General features: G+C 49.1%; 1 protein-coding gene across 1 annotated transcript; it reads right to left on the reverse strand.

Moving 5' to 3' along the window:
• Window positions 1-184: 184 nt before the first annotated feature.
• On the reverse strand, window positions 185-20566 carry NR2E1 (nuclear receptor subfamily 2 group E member 1). Its single transcript, XM_021693496.1, has 9 exons — window positions 20542-20566; window positions 15704-15849; window positions 12391-12478; window positions 10560-10795; window positions 9339-9485; window positions 6912-7008; window positions 6375-6524; window positions 6015-6120; window positions 185-1820 (listed from the first exon to the last, which is right to left on the reverse strand). The coding sequence occupies exons 1-9, from the start codon at window positions 20564-20566 to the stop codon at window positions 1658-1660; spliced, it is 1158 nt and encodes a 385-aa protein (XP_021549171.1). The 3' UTR covers window positions 185-1657.
• Window positions 20567-20814: the final 248 nt, after the last annotated feature.

Raw genomic sequence — 20814 nt, forward strand, 5'->3', positions numbered from 1 at the left:
CAGGACTGAAATGGTGGCGAGAGAGTTAGAGGAGTGAGTGAATGAAGACTCTGTTAATTGGCGTCTTTCTTCTTCACACAGCAATTTTTCTAACAGATGCAATTACATTTGAGAACTGCAGAGAACGGAATCTTATGTTTTATTTCTTTATTCATCATTTTACAAATGGGATTCACTGTAAAAAGGAAATTGCCTTTGTGGTTCAGTTCTTCAGGCTGGAGTGCTCTGAGTTTCAGTTTCTACACCAGCTGACACGGCCACCTCATAGCTGGCAGGGCAAGAGCCAGCCAGGGAGGGAGGCTAAGAAATCAGGTAGAGTTCCTTTAAATCCAATATATTTTTATTCTTTGTAAATACAATGAGTACAACCTTTTAACTTCACAAATCAGTTAATTCACTTTGTACAAGAAAAGTTTTACTCATCCTATGATAGTCCAAGTGCTGAATATTTTTCCTCAGTGCTAGTACCTAATAAATCAAAATGTGAAAAGTACAGCAGCTATTTTAAAATGGTTGTTTCTACATTTCCATAAGTATAGATTCATACCAAAGGAGCAGCTTATAGTGTAGGACGGAGTGTGTGTGTGTGTGTGTGTGTGTGCATGCGCGCATTCAAGGCTTTACTAGAAACCGGTTTTCTGAAAGGCATTGAAGAGTCTCAGGCTGTTAGCAATGGATCAATCAAGAAACCTTTTAGCCTTCATCTCCTTGTGGTTCCTTCTGACATTATGTCTCTGTTCATTTACTCTGGTGTGACTCGCTGAAACACGAGTTTGGACCCCCATCGCCTTTGGTTTCAGCACTTTGTTAACGGGACAGCGATCTGCCTCATCCTTCACCTCCACTTTATTTGGTTTTGCTGTTTTTATTCATCCTCCCTCAACTTGTGTTCTTTTAGTAAAGCTCTTCTATTTTTGAGATGTTATCCAACCTGAAGTCCTGGTGAGAATCTCATTTTCGTCCACCAGTTCCTTGGACAAGGTTGCCTGGCCTATAGTATTGAAGAGAAGGAGGAGGAGGAGGGGAAGAAGGAGAAGAACAAAAGAAAGAGAAAGGAGAGAAAACAGAGAAAAAGCAAGTCTCACGGCATAAGCTACCTTTCATTTACTAACTCAGTCCTGAAGGCCACTTCATGATGTATTACGATAGAAGAAAAACTTTTGATAAAACTTTTGCTTTAAAACCTAATCATTATTTTTTAAAATAAATTCTCCAACATAAAATAGTTCTGAAGGCTGCCGTATGATGTTATACACAGAGCTCTATTTGGTTACCCAACTTCATATGCTAAAAAGGAAAAGAAAGTTCTACTGATGGTTCAGCTTTTGAGAGTTCAGCCCGATATTCCAGGTAGGAGGCAGAATGGCACGGCCTGCGGCAACCCCTGAATCGGGGGTCCCCTTCCCAGGGCGTGGCAGCAGGGAGTTTTCTCTGTTCAGGTGGTCCTGTGATGCCCCCTTTCCTTCCCCACTGCCCCACCCTGGGGGAGGCAGCACGTCAAAGCAACTGGAACTGTTTTGTGTCCATTGGCATGTTTTTCTGAAGGCTACACATTCCCAGGTTTATGCTTCCTGAAGGGTTTGTTAGTTGAGGCTTGTTCTCCGTGGGTCGAAGTTCATCAGATACTGTCCCATCCTGAAAAGCGGGAACTCGGAGCTTAGATATCACTGGATTTGTACATATCTGAAAGCAGTCTTGTAATTGGCACGTTGCCGATGGTTTTTTTGAAAAACACTTCTTCTATGGTTGATGGACTAATAGATCGTAAAGCTGGCAAAAGCAACAGGAGTTTTCCAAAGCGACAGGGTTGCGTGGGATATCTGGAAGAGGAGAAGCCACGAAAGCAAGGTAAGATCCATTACTCTTGTTAAGTCATACCCCGTACTTGAAGGCACACCCTTTTCCTGGCTGGGCCTCTTTACTACCCCACCCGCCCTGCAACAGAGGCCCCCACAGGCGCTTCTGGCCCTGCTCTTCAGGGTGAACAGTTGAGGCATGAAGAGCCTAAATGATGCTGCCAAAATCACGTGGTGACTGTCTCTACATTAGCAAAGGGCTTGCATTTTGTTTGGAGGAAAAGTAATTTTAATTTTTTTTTAAGATTTTATTTGTTTGAGAGAGAGAGAGGTGAGAGAAAGAGCACAAGCAGGGGGAGCTGCAGGCAGGGGGAGAAGCAGGCTCTCTGCTGAGCAGGGAGCCCGATGCGGGGCTCGATCCCAGGACCCCGGGATCATGACCTGAGCCGAAGGCAGACGCTTAACCGACTGAGCCACCCAGGCGCCCCAGAAAAATAATTTTAAGAAACATGGTACTAAGTTCGGGTCAGATAATACACTGAAGGCTGCCAGGGTAGGAAATCACCACGCTGCTGAGGATAAACGTAGTGCTAACATCCACGTTTTCTGATTCGCAAGGCTCCTTCCTCAGCTCGTTCCCTCAAATAAAATGGATTCCTTTTCTAAGCCATTCTCCAAATTATTATTCAGGCATTATACTTAGTCACTCTCAGGAATAATTCCGTCCTTATTACACTGCAAATTAAAGACTAAGTTCTGTTGGGTGGTAGTGCCATCCAACTTTCATGTCAATGAAATTGGCATGTAATTAAAGATGTGAGAAATTGCTTAACAATTTCCTCTCTTGATGTCCAACATACGTCTGTGCTCAGATGGGCAAGTTCAATTTCCTGCTGCCCTTAGATGCCTGTAACCTCACTGTGGCCCGGATGCTCCCTCCATCAATTTTTTACAATCAGCTACCTATGTATTTCACAAGGAGGGCTCCTGCCTCTACAGCACACCACCCAGAAGACTGCACTCCTGGAGCACCTGTCTGTAAGTAAGCCAGGTTTAACCCCTCCCTGGCCACAGCGTGCTAGAAACTGACAGATATCAAAACTCCTTCAGAGGAGTTAGGTAGCTGAACGCTGAGTTTAACTGACCAGTAACTTCACCCTGCAAATAGAATCCAGGGGAACCATTGTCACGGTTGTCTCTTGGCTTTGGGCACCTGGGAGTCCCTCTCTTCAACCTGATACTAGGCTGGTAAGTCTTTCTGGGCCTCTGAGGACCTCATTTGGCTCTTTTGCTGCCACGCTTCATTATCACCCATGGACGAGGACCACCAGACTTGTAATCCCATGACCCACGTCTCCCTTCTACTTTACTCTCTTCAACAGCTCTGTTTCCCTTCCCAGGGTCAGGCCGAGGAGCAAGCACCCTGCAGTGGGTGGGAGGCTGTGGCTGCCTAGAGAGGCCTCCACTGTGTCTACAGAACTCACCCAACATTCTGGAAGTTTCCCACAGTGAGGAAATACTGTGGGAAATAGTAACTTCCAGAAAGGATGGATTTTGGAGAAACCATAGACCATGAACTCTTGATTTTCTACATGTAGATTATCCACTCACCTACTCACCCACTTCTTTTATTTCCTAGTTGGGAAGGGGCTGGTTAGTCAACAAGAATGAATTGTCTGTTCTTTGTGGAGTCCTGTACTACCTAGAAACAGTAACAGTGTGTGTGTGTGTGTGTGTGTGTGTGTGTGAGGAAGAGAGAGAGAGAGAGAGAGATTCTAACTACTCAGTATTATTTTTTAGAATATCTATGTCCCGTGGGGCACCTGGGTGGCTCAGTCGTTAAGTGTCTGCCTTCAGCTCAGGTCATGATCCCAGGGTCCTGGGATCGAGGCCCGCATTGGGCTCCCTGCTCTGTGGGAAGCCTGCTTCTCCCTCTCTTGCTCCCCCTGCTTGTGTTCCCTCTCTTGCTGTGTCTCTCTCTGTCAAGTAAATAAATAAAATCTTAAAAAAAGAAAAAAAAATCTATGTCCCTGATTTCATCCATTAGCATAAATAACTGGAAGTTTTCTTTTCAGGCATAAGTGTTCTGTGTCTGTCACAGATCCGTGTATTTGATCTTCAGTTATAATATACAGTTTGTGTGAGACGCCAATTCCTAGCTTTTTCCTTATGTCCCAGATAATTAGAGAAGTAGCCTACAGAGCTGAGTTTGCGATTTTAACAATTAATGCATAATTAGCTCAGTTTGCAATACTGACTTTTCATTTCAATTTTGGATCTTATTTATCTAGACAGGAAAGTGCTAGAGGAGAATGTTCTCTGATTGAAGGAGCTAAGAAATAAGGCATATGCCGTTTTGTCCTATGTACAACTCTAGGTATTAATATTAATTATAGGGGCACGTGGGTGGCTCAGTCAGTTGAGCGTCCAACTCTTGGTTTCAGCTCAGGCCATGATCTCGGGGTCTTGGGATGGAGAATGGAGACTGCTTGGGATTCTCTCTCTCCCTCTCTCTCTGCCCCTCCCCCCTTCTCTAAAAAAAATTAAATTATAACTATAGCTCATATCATGAAATAAAAATTCCTTGTCAAAGCAAATGTGTTCCTTCAATGAATAACTTCCTTGTTTTGAGGCTGGGGAGAAGTAGTATACTTGCTATTTTCCTAAAATAGACTCCTGTTAATCTGTGGTTGAGCTCTCTCAGGTCACCCTAGAAGTTTCTGGTGGGCCCTGCCCTCTCAGACTCCCCTTCCTGGGCTCTGGCATCTCCAGTGCCTCCACCACAGTCCCTGTGCTGGCTCTCCTCGCAGCCCTTCTCCCCTGCTGAAGGCCTGCCATTCAAGGATTGGCTCACATGTTATCTCCTCCATCACCCAGCCTTTCCAGACTTGCCCTCACCAACTAGAATTCATCTCTCCCACTCCCCACTTTGCTTTTTCTCTCTTCGCTGGTCTGAGCTGAATGAACACTTCTGTCTACTTCATGCAGTGATAAGGGGGAAGTGTCTTGTTCTGTCTGGTGTCCCACAATTCTCACCAGGAGCCCTGCATGGAGCGAGTACTCAGCAAGGCTTGACTGAATCAATAAGTGGATATCATATTCTTCTCAGTGTGATGTTCTTTATACCTTAATGACTTTAAATGTCAGAGTCAGTCATGATATACAAGTTAGTTTTTAGTGGGCAAAAAGTGCCCAAATTATGTACTGCTCCATTTTTATAATTTTGAGCAAATATTAAGTGCTTACTATACATTCTGAAATTTAACATGGGTTTAAAATTTTAAAACCATAGCACTTCAATTTGAAGGCCATGTACACAGGCACTATCACTCAACATAGTTTCAGTGATATTCCATGGACAGGGAACGGTTTTATTCATTAGTTTTCAAAAGAGGATTTAAAACAGAAATAAGCAGATTCATAGCAGAAGCAGTATCACCCCCAGTGAATACGACTGACTTGGGATTTCTCCCACCCCTTAGGTGAGGAAGGCATGAACTGCCTTTAGCCACTCAATTTAGTTACTCCCAGCACAGTGTCTGTGGGTGATGTTGAGATGATGGAGACAGGTTTCCATGGGCTTCCTTTCAAGGTCAATCTGAGAATAAACAATACTAAGCAACTCTATTCTAACCTCAGATCTACTGCAATCCTAACTTGGGAAGCTAGCAGGGTTCCACTACTCTTTAAGAGCCTTGCTTTTTTTCATCTGAAAATGAGACCACAAAGTCTATACCTCTTGGTGGACTTGTCCATTGGTGGGCCAGGAGGAGCACTCCTGGAGCCCCAGGAGCTAAGCATTTCTACAACGAGCCAAGAACAGCCCCTTCCAATGGGCTCTGCTTGGGCCAGAAGATGCCTGATGGATGCTATGACTCAAAATAACTCAATGGATACCAGTCACCAAAGCCAAACAGCAGTCACGATGGGGTTAAAGATGGCCTCTCAAGGATGATGCAAATGTGTCCACATGTTTTGCTGGATCTGCTTGTTCAGCCAGGCCAGCCATACGGGGTCTGGCAATGCTTTCACTTTGATAATCTAATCTGATCTGCTCCTCTCACCCACCCTGTGAGATAAGTGAGATTCTAACTATATTAACTGGTGGGCAACAGGATAATTAGTCACAGGGTTTGAACTGGCTTATTACTGCCTGCTCACACATTCACAATGGAAGCAATTTTTTTTAAGTACACAGTCAAGGCAAACAAGAGTCACCTGGTATGGATGTAGCTGTTGAGGGTTAGCTGGGCCTCATCTTGAAGGGCTGCGATGGCGGCAGCATTCCGGAAACTTCTCAGCTCAGAACCACTGTGTGTAGGAACTAGAAACGAAGACGGGGGAAACTATGATAAGCAGCACAGAAATGCAGATGGGAAGGCACCTCTCTGGAAATGGATGGCCAGCAGGAGAACAGGTAGTGCCCCCACCATGGAAAACTAGGCCAGCCCCAGAGTATCAGCTCCCTTAAAAAACATCCCCTCTTTTTGCAATTATCAGTCTGGACTCTGAGGTGGCTGAGTGAGTGAGGTGGCAAACCTGGCGAAGGAGAGGAGGTGGGGGTTTGCATCAGCTTACCAGCTTTGAAAGTGACGATGCATTTCAGACAGGCAAATTCGGTAGCATCTAACCGGAGTTGTCTAAATCGGGCCACCACCTCTTGTAAAGCTTGTATTTCAGATATGATCTTGTTCAGCTTCTGGGAATCTGTGTTGTCACCGTTCATGCCTAGAATAGAAATAGGGAATAAATGCTCTAATATGAGGGCATTTTCACGATTTAATATTGATTTTTGACAGAATTCTGCATATCAATATCTATTCAATTGTCACTCTAAGATATCTGATTCCCTGTAAACTGGCTATATTGTATGAAAGTTAATGTAAAATCTTCTCTTGGATGATGACAAACACAGTAATTTGCATTTAAATAACAATGCAAGCAGTCATGAATACAACAAAACAACATTATTTGCATTTAAATATAGATTTATAAGTGACAGGTATACTCTATTGTTCAGCAGGAATTTGTTATTCTTTACATGTTGTTCTTTTTTCAGTAATGTATTTTTATGGTAATTTCTACAACAAAGTCATTAAATTGTGCAATTCTTACCAGATACAGCCAGTAGAGTGTTAGCATCAACCGGAATGGCCCATTGTGCTATTCCTAGAACAAACAGTTCTCTCCAAGCATCTTCCAAAAGCATCAGCTGTCGTACAATAGATGTATAATATAATATAGTGTGTAATTTATAAATTTACAAACAATTTCAATATGTAAATTTCCATTATCTTAAAAAGTGCTTTAAATGCCTGTCTTGGTAATTTTTCCTCTGAATATTCCAGCTTTTCCTTTATTTTCCATATTTTCCTTTTTGAAAAGGTGCCTAGAGATAAGCACAGGCTTCTGAGAGTCAGCCATTCCAATTCCCCAAACTTTGCTTCCTTTGAAAAGGGTTTACCCTTCTTGGCCTTGCATCTATTCATTCCCGACCACCTAGAAACTTCTCCAGAGACCCAGGCTCTATGAAATGCCACCAGCAGCTCAGCAGGCAGATCCCCTTCATATAAAATGCTGGTATTATCAGGGTTGAGGATTACAGACTAAGCGTGCAGATCTGGGCCCCCATCTTCCTAGAGGGTTGGGGGGCTGGGCTGGGAGAGAGAGAGAGAGAGAGAAAGAGAGATCACTAATTCCCAAGAGGCATGCAGGGAAATCAGGGTGTAATTATGTTAATCGGGTTGTGCTGAGTTTACCTCATCTCACTCCCTGATTTTTCTGAGACTCATAAGTGGACAGCATCAAGGTGCTTGTCATTTTCACTCTAATAAAATGTGCTACTGAATATTTAAAATGAAAATCTGGCTCCTTTTCCAAATTAATATACTGGATTCCACTTCACTGCAGTTTGCTTGTTGTTGAAGGGTTTCCACTGAAGGGCTAAGTGGCAGACAGTAAGTAAATTTTGTTTGTATTAAAGAGTATACAAATACCGGTTTTCAGAGAAAGTAGCCAGCACACACACACACACAGCAAATGGTTAGAGTCAACCAACAAACCTGGTCAAAGATAGAACCTAACTATTTTGAAAAAAAGCTGTTTTTGAAAAATCTCTCAAAAACCAGTCAATTCTGGATGATTTATGTGAAGGTATTTCCTTTTGGGAGCTAAGAGCTGAATTGTGAAGGCTTGTAACCAAAATCACAATCAGACCAAAAAGGTTTAATTTTGAAAATGCTTTATTTTTAGTTTTATTGCATTAGGTACAGAAAATAATACTTTAAAATGCAAGGTAAACAATATCTAATTCTGATCATGTCTGAAAGTCCAGGCTATGGAAAAAAGAACATCCCATGCTAGAAGATTAAATGTTTTGAGCACATTGCTAGGTCTCTCTGTAGGAAACATACTTCAATATTAAAGGGCACCATTATGCTTTAATTAGGTATAAAATGAACTAAAGAAATAAGCCACTTGCTTTCAAAACTACTTATTAGCCTTTTGAGAAATTTGTCATTAATTTCCACGAATGTACTGGTAACGGCCAATGGTTATGAACACTTCATTTTCTTTCTTGCCCTTAAGATTAGAAAAATTCTGGCAGAGGCTATTTCTGAGATCCCTAACAACAAAATTTCTGGCCTTTGGTATGATGTAATTTTAAGCAGCATATACTTTTTCTCCCTCTGACTGTCATTTACAACCACAGAATTATGCACAATGCCCATTTGTTTACAAAATCTCTAAAAGTACTTCAAGAATTAAGGGAGATCCTAGCCTGTAGGAGGTGTGCAATGCACCCCATAACCGAACATGCTCATCAATTAGTGGTCAAGGTCATGAGTATCACAATGGAAAATATAAAGCTGTGAACATAAAATAATGAGACTAGCTCTGAAAATCTTACAGGCGAATACTCTCATCACCTATTTCTCTCAGGTCCAATATTCTTAAGAAATATTGTTTTATTAACAATTTTAAATGTCATTAAGATTTTTTAAATTTGTGATTAAATTTGATGTTTCAATTAAACTTAAAAAAAAGAGAGAGAGAATGTTCTTGTATATTTGTTTTTCATAGACCAGATCCAACTTTCCTGAAATAACATAATTACCTTTCTTTTCTTTTTTTTTTTTAAAGATTTTATTTATTTATTTATTGGAGAGCGAGCGAGAGAGAAACAGCATGAGAGAGGAGAGGGTCAGAGGGAGAAGCAGGCTCCCCGCCGAGCAGGGAGCCCGATGCGGGACTCGATCCCGGGACTCCAGGATCATGACCTGAGCCGAAGGCAGTCGCTTAACCGACTGAGCCACCCAGGCGCCCCATAATTACCTTTCTTAGTAAGGATACCATAGCTAGGTATTTTGAACCCATCGTAGGAAGCTAATAAAAATTGTCTCCTCATTGCTGTTAAAAACGGATGCCTGGCCTTCAGGATTTATCCAGGTGACCTCCAGTTTCATAAGGCTGACCACTGTTGTTTTTGTTTTTGTTCCCCCAGGCCCCTTCCCCAAGAGCTCAGTGCCCTCTTGGTCATACCTGGTCCTGCAAAGATAGTGTGGAGAAAGCTGGTACACTCTTAGCCCACTTGATGCTCATAAACAGAAGCCTGGCGGCTGATTCACACACGGACTCTGTGGCCACTTCATACAGATACATTGGGGTCCCATTCACTTCATGGGGGTACTGAGCGGGGAAGAAAGAGAAACACCAGGGAGTGAGGAAACCACAGCTTTGCAGGAAGAGCCAAACTTTTAATTTCCTAATTAGAATAGGGAAGGAGATAGGCATTTGGATGTTCTGCTTAAACATGCAGTTGCCACTGGTAGACAAAAAACAAACATCTATATCTATAGACTTTGAGAAATAATAACCACTGGGAAAGGCCCATTTCCAGTCTTTGGGGGCCTGTTCCTTCCAGAGGGGCATCTGGCTTTTCTATCCCCTGCAGCAAATTTTCCTCCGACTGAGCCAAGTGCCAGGCCTGTCTCCCAATTTAGACAAGAGCTGCTTGCATTTGTGTAAATAAAAATAGATGTGAAAAAAGTGTAAATTAATAGGCATCCCAAACACAAATATGCATATGAGTATTTTTAGAAAGGATTAGTATATTATGGAAATATTTCAGTTAGACATCTTAATCATTCACAGAGCACTCCCATTCATAACTGACAACATATTCATAACACTACTTTCCCAAGCTTATTATACACATCAGGGGTAAGAAAGCAATATTAAATATTGTGCTTGTGCGTGTGCCCAGGTGTTTGGCTTCCCTGCAGTTTGGGGCTGCAGCTGGCCCTCCCCTTCGCGGCCCGGAGTGGGTGCTTTGGGTAGGTACCAGCTGGAAGCCTGGAAGGTAGTCCCTAGGTGGCAGCCTTTTGAAGTGGGTCAGGCTGTGGCCCTGCTCAATAGAGACTCAATCCTGGTATAAATACATGCACCTCAGAAGGCAGTGAAGGGAGAGCGGAAGACCAAACCAGCTTCCTCAAACTGTCCTAACAGGTGAGCTCCACCTGTTGTTGCTGCATTAGGGACCCACAGCCTTGCCCCAGAAAAACAGATCCCTGCGATCTGCCACACAGGGACTCTTCTCTGCCGGCTGCAGCCAACTCCTTTCTCCTAAAAACAGAAGTGCTCTTCTGGTCTCCGGTCGCTCTGTCTTTGGCTTGACCCCATCCTAGCTCCGGAGAGATGGGAGCCCCCGCCCCCGCCCTCAGTTGGCCACCAGACTCCCTAGAGTCCAGCAAGGGCACGGACCTTGGGCGTGGGCTGAGCCAGGCTCACGAGAGTCTGCCGCTCCGGGGTGGCGGACACGGCGGCCAGCTCCAAGCCATGGGGCTCGAGCTGCGTGACTGCGGTGAAGAACGCCGGCGCCGGCAGCGCGGCGGACGGGAAGTGCGCAGCCGCCCCGTTCTCTTCCTTATGTCCACGGAAGTAGAGGGCCACCTGCTTGCGAATGGTGGACGTCCGAGGCCCCCGCTCGTGCTGCACGGCTGCAGAGACAGACAGATGGACGAATGCCCAGGATCAGAGACTCGACAACACTTAGCCGCTGCCGAGCTCCCGGGCCAAACGCCCCGTCTGGGCAGGCAAGGTCACTCAGAGGTGAAGAGAGGGAGGGGCAGGGATGGGCGGGCGGAGGACGCTCTGCGATCTCACTCTTACACTGCAGGCATGAGAGAGCTGAGGCTGAGAAGGGGAGCCCGAACCCAAGTGTCACGATAATGGCCAAGCCTCCAGCAAGACTAGGTGTGTTCTCTCGTGCGTTCAGGGCTCTTCCCCACCCAAGAGAGGTCGCGGAGAAACCAGAGACCCTGGAGGGGGGGGAGGGGAGTAGTTGGGTATCCTTGTCCCCGACAAAGGGGAAAGGGAGCACTGTGCCTAGCCAGGCACTGCGTCCCTACATAGACTTTTCCCGCTCAGCCCAACCACGGCTCCCCCCACCTCCACCCCCGCGGAAAGGGTGTTTGGCCTCCGAGGGCCTCCGGAGAAAAGGACCCTAGCCGGTGACACACTGGGGGATGGAACGAGGGAGAGCCCGTCTTGGAGTGTGCTGGAGGAAGGCAGGGGAGATGTGACAATTACCGCCAACAGTTTAAACAAACAAATTAATTCAGGGCAATCTTCTGCTCGCAGAGCTTGACAACTTGTCAATACACAAGTTCAACAGGTTGGACGTTCCCTCCTGCTTCCTGCGCGGCTAAGGAAAGACCTCTCCCCAATGGGCGCTGTGCCTCCTGGAGCTGCCACCCGGCCCGGACCGTGGCCAAGGCAAACCCTCTCAGCATCCTGTCCTGAGGCCCCATTCCTCCCTCCCGGCCATGACCCGGACTCCCGGCCCCCGGCCAGGCCTGGGGCGCCCTCACCAGGCCACCACTGGGCACGCACTCAGCCTGCGCTCTCCGCCCGAGAAGCATCTGATGCCCTAGTTCTTGCTGCGCCAGTTTAACAGCCTTCTGAAAGTCGTGTGTCCGAGGCACCCACAGGCGTCACCCTGCCTCTCCATCCCCTTTTTGTAGAACCGAGAGAAAAAGCCCAGATCGCCACAGTGGCTGTTCTGGTTTGGGAATCTTGATGAATTAACAAACACGGGCTCGAAATTCCGCGTGTTTGTGTCTCTGCCCTTCCTCCTCCAACACAGTCTCCCAGTCCCCACAGTCTCCAACCTCGGAGACTATCCAGACTGCGAGATCCTGCGGAAGGCTAACAGGCTTAGAGGTGGCCACAAAAGAGCTGCAAGGAGAGGTGAGAAGAGGTATTAGGACGTGAAGCAGGAAATACCGCGCACGTGTGTGCCCAGCAGAGTGGGGTCCCGAGAGCGCTGTCTTCATGGGGGTGGTTGGGGGGCACAAGTTTCCTATGTGGGTGTGGGCCATACCTCCAGAGTTCAGTGGGGTGGGGGTGGGGGTGGGGGCTCATGCAGAGAGAGCCGGAAGGATAAGACTGAAAGTCTGAGGCCAATTCCCAGCATCTGGAAAGAAGTGCTCCAGAGATGATTTACATGCATTGGAGTGCCATGTATTTTCTGTACATATAATTTACTTACTAGTCAACCAACATTAGAGAAATAAAAAGCTGTACTGATTACCATCTTTGTTCATGTTGACTTCCAAACACTTCTTCAGCCGACACGCCCTGCACTGGTTTCTGTGCGTCTTGTCCACCGGGCAGCCTCCCTGGAACAGAGCGCAGGCGGTCAGCAGGCCCCAGGGCCTTTAGACTGGAGACGCGAAGCCGGCGCCGGGTCGGGGGAAACGTGGAGGCGGGAATGGACCCCGCCACCGATCTCGAAGCTGCAAGCCTGGGTCCGCGAAACTTGGAGGCCTTGGGCACGAGCAGGGCTAGGTTGGGAGAGGGCCAGGATTCCCCGGGGCTCCTTCAAAAGGAACAGCCCCTGACCCTGTGAAAGTGGATAAGGAGGAGAAGTCCTTCGCCATGCAGGTGAAGGGTCAACGCTCCTGGTTTGCCTGACTCTGCCGTGTTGGGAGGAGAAGCTCTGGAGGGGAGCTTCCGCCAGGCTCGGAGGTCGTGGAAAGGGGCGAGACTTTTCAGGACCGAAGACAGCGACCTGGCCCCAGAGGAGGAGGCTTCGGAGCTCAGTTGGGAGCGGGCTTGTCAACCAGGATCCCCACCACGCCCCCCTCCTGCCAACTATTCTTTCCGCCTTCAGGTCTCGAGTCTACTTCTTTCTGTCACTTGGGGGGCGGACATTTATTTGTCGGATACATATTTCCCATTTATTCTTCACTCTCTTGTTTCCTTACTCCTGGGGTTGTACTTGAAGCCACCCTTATAACTAGCATGTTAAAGATGTCTTAAAGACTGGCCTTAGCCCAGATTCATGGAAACACAGCCATTCCTGGAAGGTGAGGCAGAAGCCAGAGTGGTTAGCAGGGCAAGGCCTACAGAGGTGAGGATAGGAAGGGAAGAGCCCAAGGCCTGGGCAAAATCTAGAAATGCCCATTATGTAAATATGACCAGGAAGATAATGTGATGGACTGTCTGACAAAATGATAATATGGACTGAGAATATTGGCATGATAACTAGAAAAGAAGAGCTAATTACTGCCTTAAAAATATTTGAGATGCACGAGAAAAAATGTTCTACCTAATGCAATTTTCTGGAAAAATATTGGCTATTAGAAGAAGAAATTTACAGAGAAAATTTCTTAGGGAATTCATTCAGTGTTAGGTGTTATTCCTGAAGGAACATATACATAGATACATAAAGAGTCATATCTACATATGCATTTTATACACCAAAAATATATAAGAAGTTTCATGCTCTCCTATATTTATATGACTTGCAACTGTTACAAGTACTGTAGGGATAAAGAGAATAAAATAAATGTACTTTTATTTTCCTTCATAATCTAAAAAATTCATATACTGTGAATTTGGGGTAGGCACATTTTCTGAAACAGCCTTTAGGAAAAGATTACACATTTGAATACATTTTTTTAATGAGATCCCACCCTTCTGATTTAAAATATGTTGAGGTATTTAAAATAAGGGCAGGGCAGAGGTTTGTAACAATTTCTATATGTCCTCATTACTGTTAATAATAAATTGGAATATTGTTTATCTAGAAATAATTTTTGCTTTCTAAGTGAATTCTTCAGGGCATCTTTGCTGGCCAGTGTAATAGCTCAATGTAAAGAGGGTTAAAGAACTTGTTATTAAATGCAATCATATGTCTATCTTCATATGTTATCTTCCTTGTATTCTGATAAACAAGCTAATGCAAAATGGAAGCCTTCACTTGTTCTTAAGAGTGTCTTCAAATCAGATCACATGTATATAAATATCTGAAGCTTGAGAGAAAGATGAGTGCTTGAGCTCAGCCCATTTATTCTCTCTGCAAGGAGAGGACACCAAGCCTGATGAGTCTATTATCAGTCCTTTACAAGGACTTGGACTGACATCAATATGTTTGAATTGATAGCCAACCCCTTTGAAAATATCAAGCATCACATCTGAGATTTTGATTCCCTAATTCTGTGCATTGCATAAAATTAAAAGGTAATTTAAGTAGAAGCCTGCTCAAATCTGATGACCCACAGTAATACTCCATTCCTGCGGGGCTACAGGGATACAGTCCTGCATGTGTATGATGTGATGTGTCCATATGGTGATCTAGAAACTGATACAGAGCTGTGTACCCAATTAAACGGGTACCAGGGCTGGAGTTCAAAATAACTTATCCAAATATAAGTATCTTCTTATTTTTGTTGATAATCCAAATCTATTGGAAATTGATATGAGCAGACATAGCTTTAGAAAAAGAATAATTCACTAGCTCCAGACAATATGTGTGTGTGTGTATATCATATATAAATATTAATTAATGGAGATGTTTTACCATTTTGGTTACCAAGGGATGACTTTTGACTAACACACTCTCCAGGGTCTTCTTGGGAGTCAAGGTGGTAGCTCTGTGCTGAGAGTCTGTGTGCCTGGCCTAGGAAAAGGCAGTGTGGAACCAAAAGACTGATCTCCCTAAAATGATCCTATTACTGAGCTGGAAACTGAGTCAGGGGGTCCTACTTTTTCTTTCTGGAAGCTTTGGCTCACTCTCAGCCCATGTTCTAACTCCCTTGTCTTTTTGAGACCGTTCTGCCTGCTCAAGACCAAAACACAACCAACCAGGCACATCTTCTAAACAGAGAAAGAGAAGATATGGGAGCCTTGGAGAGGATCCCAGTTGCCCCTTCCCTGAGAGCTTTCTCTTCTTGCCCACTCTGCCCTTTCCTGACAAGGCCTAGCTAAAGTCTCATGGGTGCCAAAGCCCCACTGCTCACTTCCAGTGCAGTCCTGCTTCTCCGAAGTTGAAAAGACAAAGCCCTTCACACAGCAAGTCCTGTGTTCCAGATGGCCACACTCACCTCGGGTGGCAGCCTTGCCTGGGATGCCCTGTGCCTTTTACTTCTGCCACGGCAGGCAGGGGTCAGCGCACTGAGCTGGGGCTGCTGCTAGGAATGGGGGAGCGGGGGTGGGGTGCGGGCAACGCAACACAGCCTTCCCTCCAGCTTGCAACGTGTGGTTTAGACTCTAAAGTTCCTTAGGCCCCCTGGGCTGGCTCTAAAGCGGCTGGGTGAGGGCCATACCCAGTGTCAAAGTCTGGGAGAGAATTACAAAAAGCGGGGTGGGGGGTGTGTGTGCAGGGAGGAGCCCGGATTTCAGATTTCCCCCGGCACACTCCTGTATCTTCCCTTACCTCTTCCCGCCTTTCCCACGCGGAAGGGCCTCTGAGAGCTGAGGCGGGAAGGAGGGGAGAGGAAGGGAGAGGTCAGGGCTCGGTCTCTCCTCAGCAGCTTGGAAACTCGGAGGAGGCCTGGGCACAAACAAAGGAGGGGGAGGCGGCGGAGGGGAGCCGGGCAGCGCAGCCCTGGCCGAGGTACCTGGTTTCCAGATTTGCAGACATACGTCCTATTCCTTCGGATACTCCGTTTGAAAAACCCCGAGCAGCCGTCGCAGGCGTAGACCCCGTAGTGTTTCCCCGAGCTGCGGTCGCCACACACTTTACAGGGGATATCTAAAATACGGCCTGCAATGGCAGGAAAGACAGGCAAGGGGGGAAGGGAAGAGAGGGAGAGGAGGGCGGAGAAGAGGGAGGCAAGGGGGAGCGGGAGAGAGAGATGCTAAGCAATCTGACCTCTGAAGGGATTAGCACCGAAGCTGCGGTAAAAGCAAATAATGAAGTGATTTTATAGCCAAACTTTTTTTCCTTGAGCAAGTGTCAGTTTCCTACAATGAGCATTATTCATGCACCGCTACATGTATTTGGGTCTCTTCTAATCGCCGAGACCCATTTTGGAATAAAAGATTACAGCAGGCCGGGGCGGCAGCACGGCCCGCCGCTGCCTTTCTGCTCCGCGGAAAGTTTGGCCGCCTCCCTCCCCCGCTCTCGCATTTAACAGAGAAAGTTGTTAGCGCGCGAGGAGACAAACTTGAAATGTAAAAGGGGAAAGAAGAAAAACAAACACGGCTGGAACGGGGGATGGCAGCTGGAAGGCAATCGAGTTTTCTCTGAGCTGCCGGGCGGTTGTTATTATTAGGATTATTATTGTAATGCTAATACCAGGATTATTAATGATAATAAGGGTAGTGGTAATTGCCCAACTTTCGCTTTACCTATTTTAAAAAATGCTTAGTGGATCGCTTTTGAGAAATTATTTCTTTTAGGAAAAAAAACATTTTCCCCCCAAAGTAACTAGCACCGGGCTGGGCAAAGGAGAGAGCGGCGCGTGCGCGGTTCCTTCGCAGGTTAGCGCGGGACAGCCACCCGGCCCTTCTCCCTCCAGTCCCCAAGTTCTTCCTCAGAGACCTACCTCCTCACACTAGATCGCGGGTCGGGTGGGTCCCTTCCTGCCTGTTTTTCCTCCGCTGTGGGAGGCTGATATTTTAAAGGAGCTAGCTGGTTTCTCTAGACTGCCCTCCACCCCTATTGGCCTCGACAGTCGCCTGGCCTTAGAGAACTTTTCTTGGAATCCCCTCAAGCCTGGGTGGCTTCGGACCTCGGAGGAACGTTAGGGAGAGGGTGGTATTCCAAAATTCAGGAGGGAGGGAACTCTTTTCTCTAAGGTTCAAGAGTCCAACCAGCCTGAAGCGATAGGGACTTAGAAATCTTTCCTCTGGCAAACAAAGTATTAAAAGTGGCCACACTTTGATAATAGTAATGATGGTAGTAATAATTAACTTCTTTACATTAAATTTTCCCGTTGCGACTCCACCCAAGGCCTCCAGTCTGGGCCCGGGAGCCCTCCGCCCCGGTGAAACTGGACTGTTGCTGCCCGGAGCACTCAGGTTGGGGAGCGCTATCAGGCTGGGGTGCAGGCAGGCGAGTCAGAACCACCGGCCAGGGGAATAGAGGAGGCCAGGGCGCCACGTGGGGAGGGCCCCGAGGTCTCAGAAGTGGAAACTTGCTCGTGGATTCCGAGGCGTCCTGGCGGGCGCGAATCCTTGAGCAAGGCCCTGGAGGAGCTGCTGGGGGCCGGGAAGGAGGGGGGCGTGGAGAGCCCAGCGGCCTGGGTGGGGGTGGGGGTTCGGTAACGACCAAGCTCGGCCGGGGTAATTACAACCCCGCCATAGCACCTGCCTATAGAGCCACCAGTGACCCGTCAAAAAGAGTAGCATGGGAATTCAGACGGCGACAAAGGCCGGTGGGGGAGGCGCGCGGCGCGCCGACCACCGCCTCGGCGCCCCCTTTCCTGCAGGGTGGGAGGAAAGGTTATGCTGGGGGGGGGGGAAGAAGTGGCTGGAGAGAGCCAGGCGAAGCCACAGCGGGGCTTGTCCTTCACCCCTTTGGGCCTGTCGCTGCACCCATGGGAACTCACAGGCGCCCAGCAGCCGGGGACTTGAGCGCTGCTGCATCGCACTCACGCTGCAAACAGTAAACTTGGTTTCCTTATTTTGCAACCATCCTTCCCAGCATGACACGCGCCCTCTGGCTGAGCTGGGGTCCATGTTTGGGATTCAACAATCCTGTCGCCCCAGCTGTCCTCTTCTCGGTGGCACTTTTGATGATGCCAAGATGAGGGCGCAGAAGCAGCAGTTGTGGTGTTTCTCCCCGACCCCGCCCTTCCCAACCAGACAGGAGGACAGGGACACACCACATCTCTGGAGAACCCCATGGGGCGCAGGGAGGACCGGTGCGGGGTGGGTGACCCCTCTCCAGCTGGGGGCGGGGGTCCGGGTTCCTCGACAGTCGCCCGCGGGGCCGCCACAGCTGCGGGTGGGTCCTGCCTCGGCGCCCACATCCGGGCCTCGGCTCCCGGGGCAGATTAGAGGCCGGCCGACTCTCCTGGGGCGGGGCACAGGAGGGAGGGACGCGAAAATTCCGGGGCAGAGCGGGTCTGCGCCTCAGACTCCGCCACCCAGCCACGTTAAGGTGACTTGGGGTCACGAGACAAGCTGGTTGACCCCGTTGCAAAGCTCCTCTCATTTAGCAAACCGAGCGAGCTCCGACGTGAGGCAAGCGGGAGTTTCCTGAGGCTGGAAAACCGTTCTTAACTTCCCTCGCCAGGGGGTCCCCTCGGGGCTTTTTGTGTGTCATAATTGCCTAAAGATATATGGCAGCTTCGATTACTGTAATTACCATCAGAGGCTGTTGAAAGAAGTTAGTCTGGGCTGCAGGGGTGACTGGCCGGGGTCTTGTTACCACCCAGGCGGGGCTCCCGGGTGACATCGCTCTGCCCTCCAGCTGTGCGAAACCGAGCGAGGCGGGGGCTGCAGACCTCGCCGCCCGGCTCGGTCCTGACCTCGCCCGCTGCGCGCCGACCTCCTCGCCGCCCGGGGCCCGAGGGCCGCAGTTTTCGGCCCGGCTGCCGCCACCTGTCTGGAGAAGGCCGGGATGCAGCGGCGCCGCGGGCGGGGGCTGCCTTCCTGCCGGCCTGAGGAACTTCCCCGGCGGCGGCCGAACCTGCCGCGGGTCTCAGGCTTCCGCGGCCAAACTCAGGCTCTTGGGAAGTTGGAGAGCTCCCAAGTCTCCCCAGCATGTCACTCAGCCTTTTTTTTTTTCCCTGAGTCCGGACGGTTCGCCTGAGTCCCAGTCCACCAGACGCGGGTGCGGCCCCCAGCGAAGCGAGCTGCGCGCCTGTCCCTTCCCTCTATTCCGAGGCCTCCTCTTTTCAAGCTCCCCCCACCACACACCAGCCCCGGCGACTCCACACCGCAAGTGGACGAACAAGTCCGAGGCTCCTTACTTCTAGGGAAGAAGGCGAGGGCCTGTCACACAGGGCGAGGTAGCAAGGAGGCCTGCCGAAGCCCCGCGGGCTCTGGTTTTTGCAATAGAGGCTCAGAATGCAGCAGAAAAGGTTTCCTTCTGCGCCTCTAGGAGGACCTCCCACGCCAGACATGGGCCACAAAAAGCGAGCCCACCTCGCTTCCCCCAGTCCAGAGCAGCCAGGGCCAGCGTAGGCCCGAGGCTAACTGGAAACGCCAGGCCTCCGCAAGGCTACGCTCGGATTTGGGCGTCTGCAAAGTTTCCTTCTCTCTTCCCCCTGCCCTAGTTTAAATATTTCTCCTTTTCTCTTTTTGTTCACGTTCACTTTACTTGAATTTTTAAAATGGTAACACCCAAACCAAAGCAAACGTTTAAATTGCTTCCCACTTAAGTGGGACTTCATCATCAGTCCTCAGAAGTATCTTGGATTCTCCCAACTTTCAAAGACTCAGGACAATGAGGGCGAGTGAGGGGAGGGGGGCGTTTGAGGAAAGCACGGAGCGCCCAAAATGCTATGGGCGAAGGCAACAAGGGCGGTTTGAGAACTCCAGGACGTGGGGACTGCGACAGGGGCCACCCCCAGCCTTGGGCCCCGGAAAAGGCAGCTCCGGGCTACCGGAAGGCGGGAACTGCCATGCCCCGGGGAGATCCGAGCCTTGCGACAACGCCCGCCCTACGCGGGCTCGGGCCTCCACATTCTCGGGTTCCGCAGGCACTGGGCCCGAAGATGCCCTCGCACACACACTTAGCCCCCCACTCTGGCATCTAGGGGCAGTTAGACATCAGCCGCAGCTCGGCATCCTGAAGGGGAACCCCCAGCTAGGCAAGTTTGAGGAAGGAGAGGAGCGCGGGAAGGGAACAGGCCGCACACTCCTGCCTCCGCCGAGCTCCCGCTCGAAAAATCCTTGGGATTAGGGATTTGGTCCCCTCTTTGCTACAGCGGTTCGCCATACTTTAAATTCCCCAGTTATGACCTACGCGGATTTAGGATTAAGGAAAATGTGACTTTTAAATTGTTTCTGCTTCCCAGTTTGCAGGATTATTTGAAATAGCTAGAAACGGGGTGCAAAGCATTCCATTCAAATCCGCTTTGCGCAGAGTTGCTTTTGCGCGCTGGAGCTCGGAGTTTAGAGCGAGCGTGTTATTGTGCTGCCGCCTGGAGCTGCGGCCTAGTTCCCGCCCCCGTCGCCCACCCCCCCCCCCCGCACCTGGCGGCCAAGCGGAGACAACTCGCGGGACTGGTGGGCAGCATGGGTCTCAACCTTCCCACCATACCAGGGCGGGGGAGGGGGGGCAGGGGGAATCAAGCAATCCAGAGGTAACGAAATTCTTCTTCCCTCACCACGAAACATCCCGACTCACGGTCTATGAGAGGCTGGGCCAAAGCGCACTCGCCGCCGGAGTCTCTTTCCCGGGCTCGGAGCTGCAGCGCTCTGGGCAGGACCTCCCTCGCCTCCCCTCCCGCCCACCCCAGGCTGCGCTCCTGAGCCCCGCGGCGGCCCCAAAGGTACCCACTTGTTGATCCGGCCGGCTTGCTCATGCTGGCTGTCCCGGGCCGGAGCGGTTGGTGGGCGCTGCCCGAGTCCCGGCCGGCAGCGCCCGCCTCGCCGCCGGGCGCCGCCGCTCTCCAGCCGCCCTCCAGCCTGCAGGCTCCCGGGCCGGACAGGTGGGTGTCGGTTGCGCGCGGCGCTGCTCCCCGGGCGCTCAGAATTCGTTCCACGGTGGGAATTTAAGCATCCTCAAGTTTCTCCCCGGCTCTTGCAAAACCGCTGCTGCTGGGAATGTTGC

This window comes from Neomonachus schauinslandi, chromosome 8 (genome assembly GCF_002201575.2).
Source record: "Neomonachus schauinslandi chromosome 8, ASM220157v2, whole genome shotgun sequence".
Classification (NCBI taxonomy): domain Eukaryota; kingdom Metazoa; phylum Chordata; class Mammalia; order Carnivora; family Phocidae; genus Neomonachus; species Neomonachus schauinslandi.

Excerpts from the sequence above, each read along its gene's own strand:
- NR2E1 (XM_021693496.1), bottom strand. The coding sequence starts at position 20,566 with ATGAGCAAGCCGGCCGGATCAACAA. Across the intron at positions 15,850-20,541 it reads CAAGCCGGCCGGATCAACAA|GCCGTATTTTAGATATCCCC; the intron begins GTGGGTACCTTT and ends CTGCCATTGCAG. Across the intron at positions 6,525-6,911 it reads CACTCTACTGGCTGTATCTG|GCATGAACGGTGACAACACA; the intron begins GTAAGAATTGCA and ends TTTCTATTCTAG.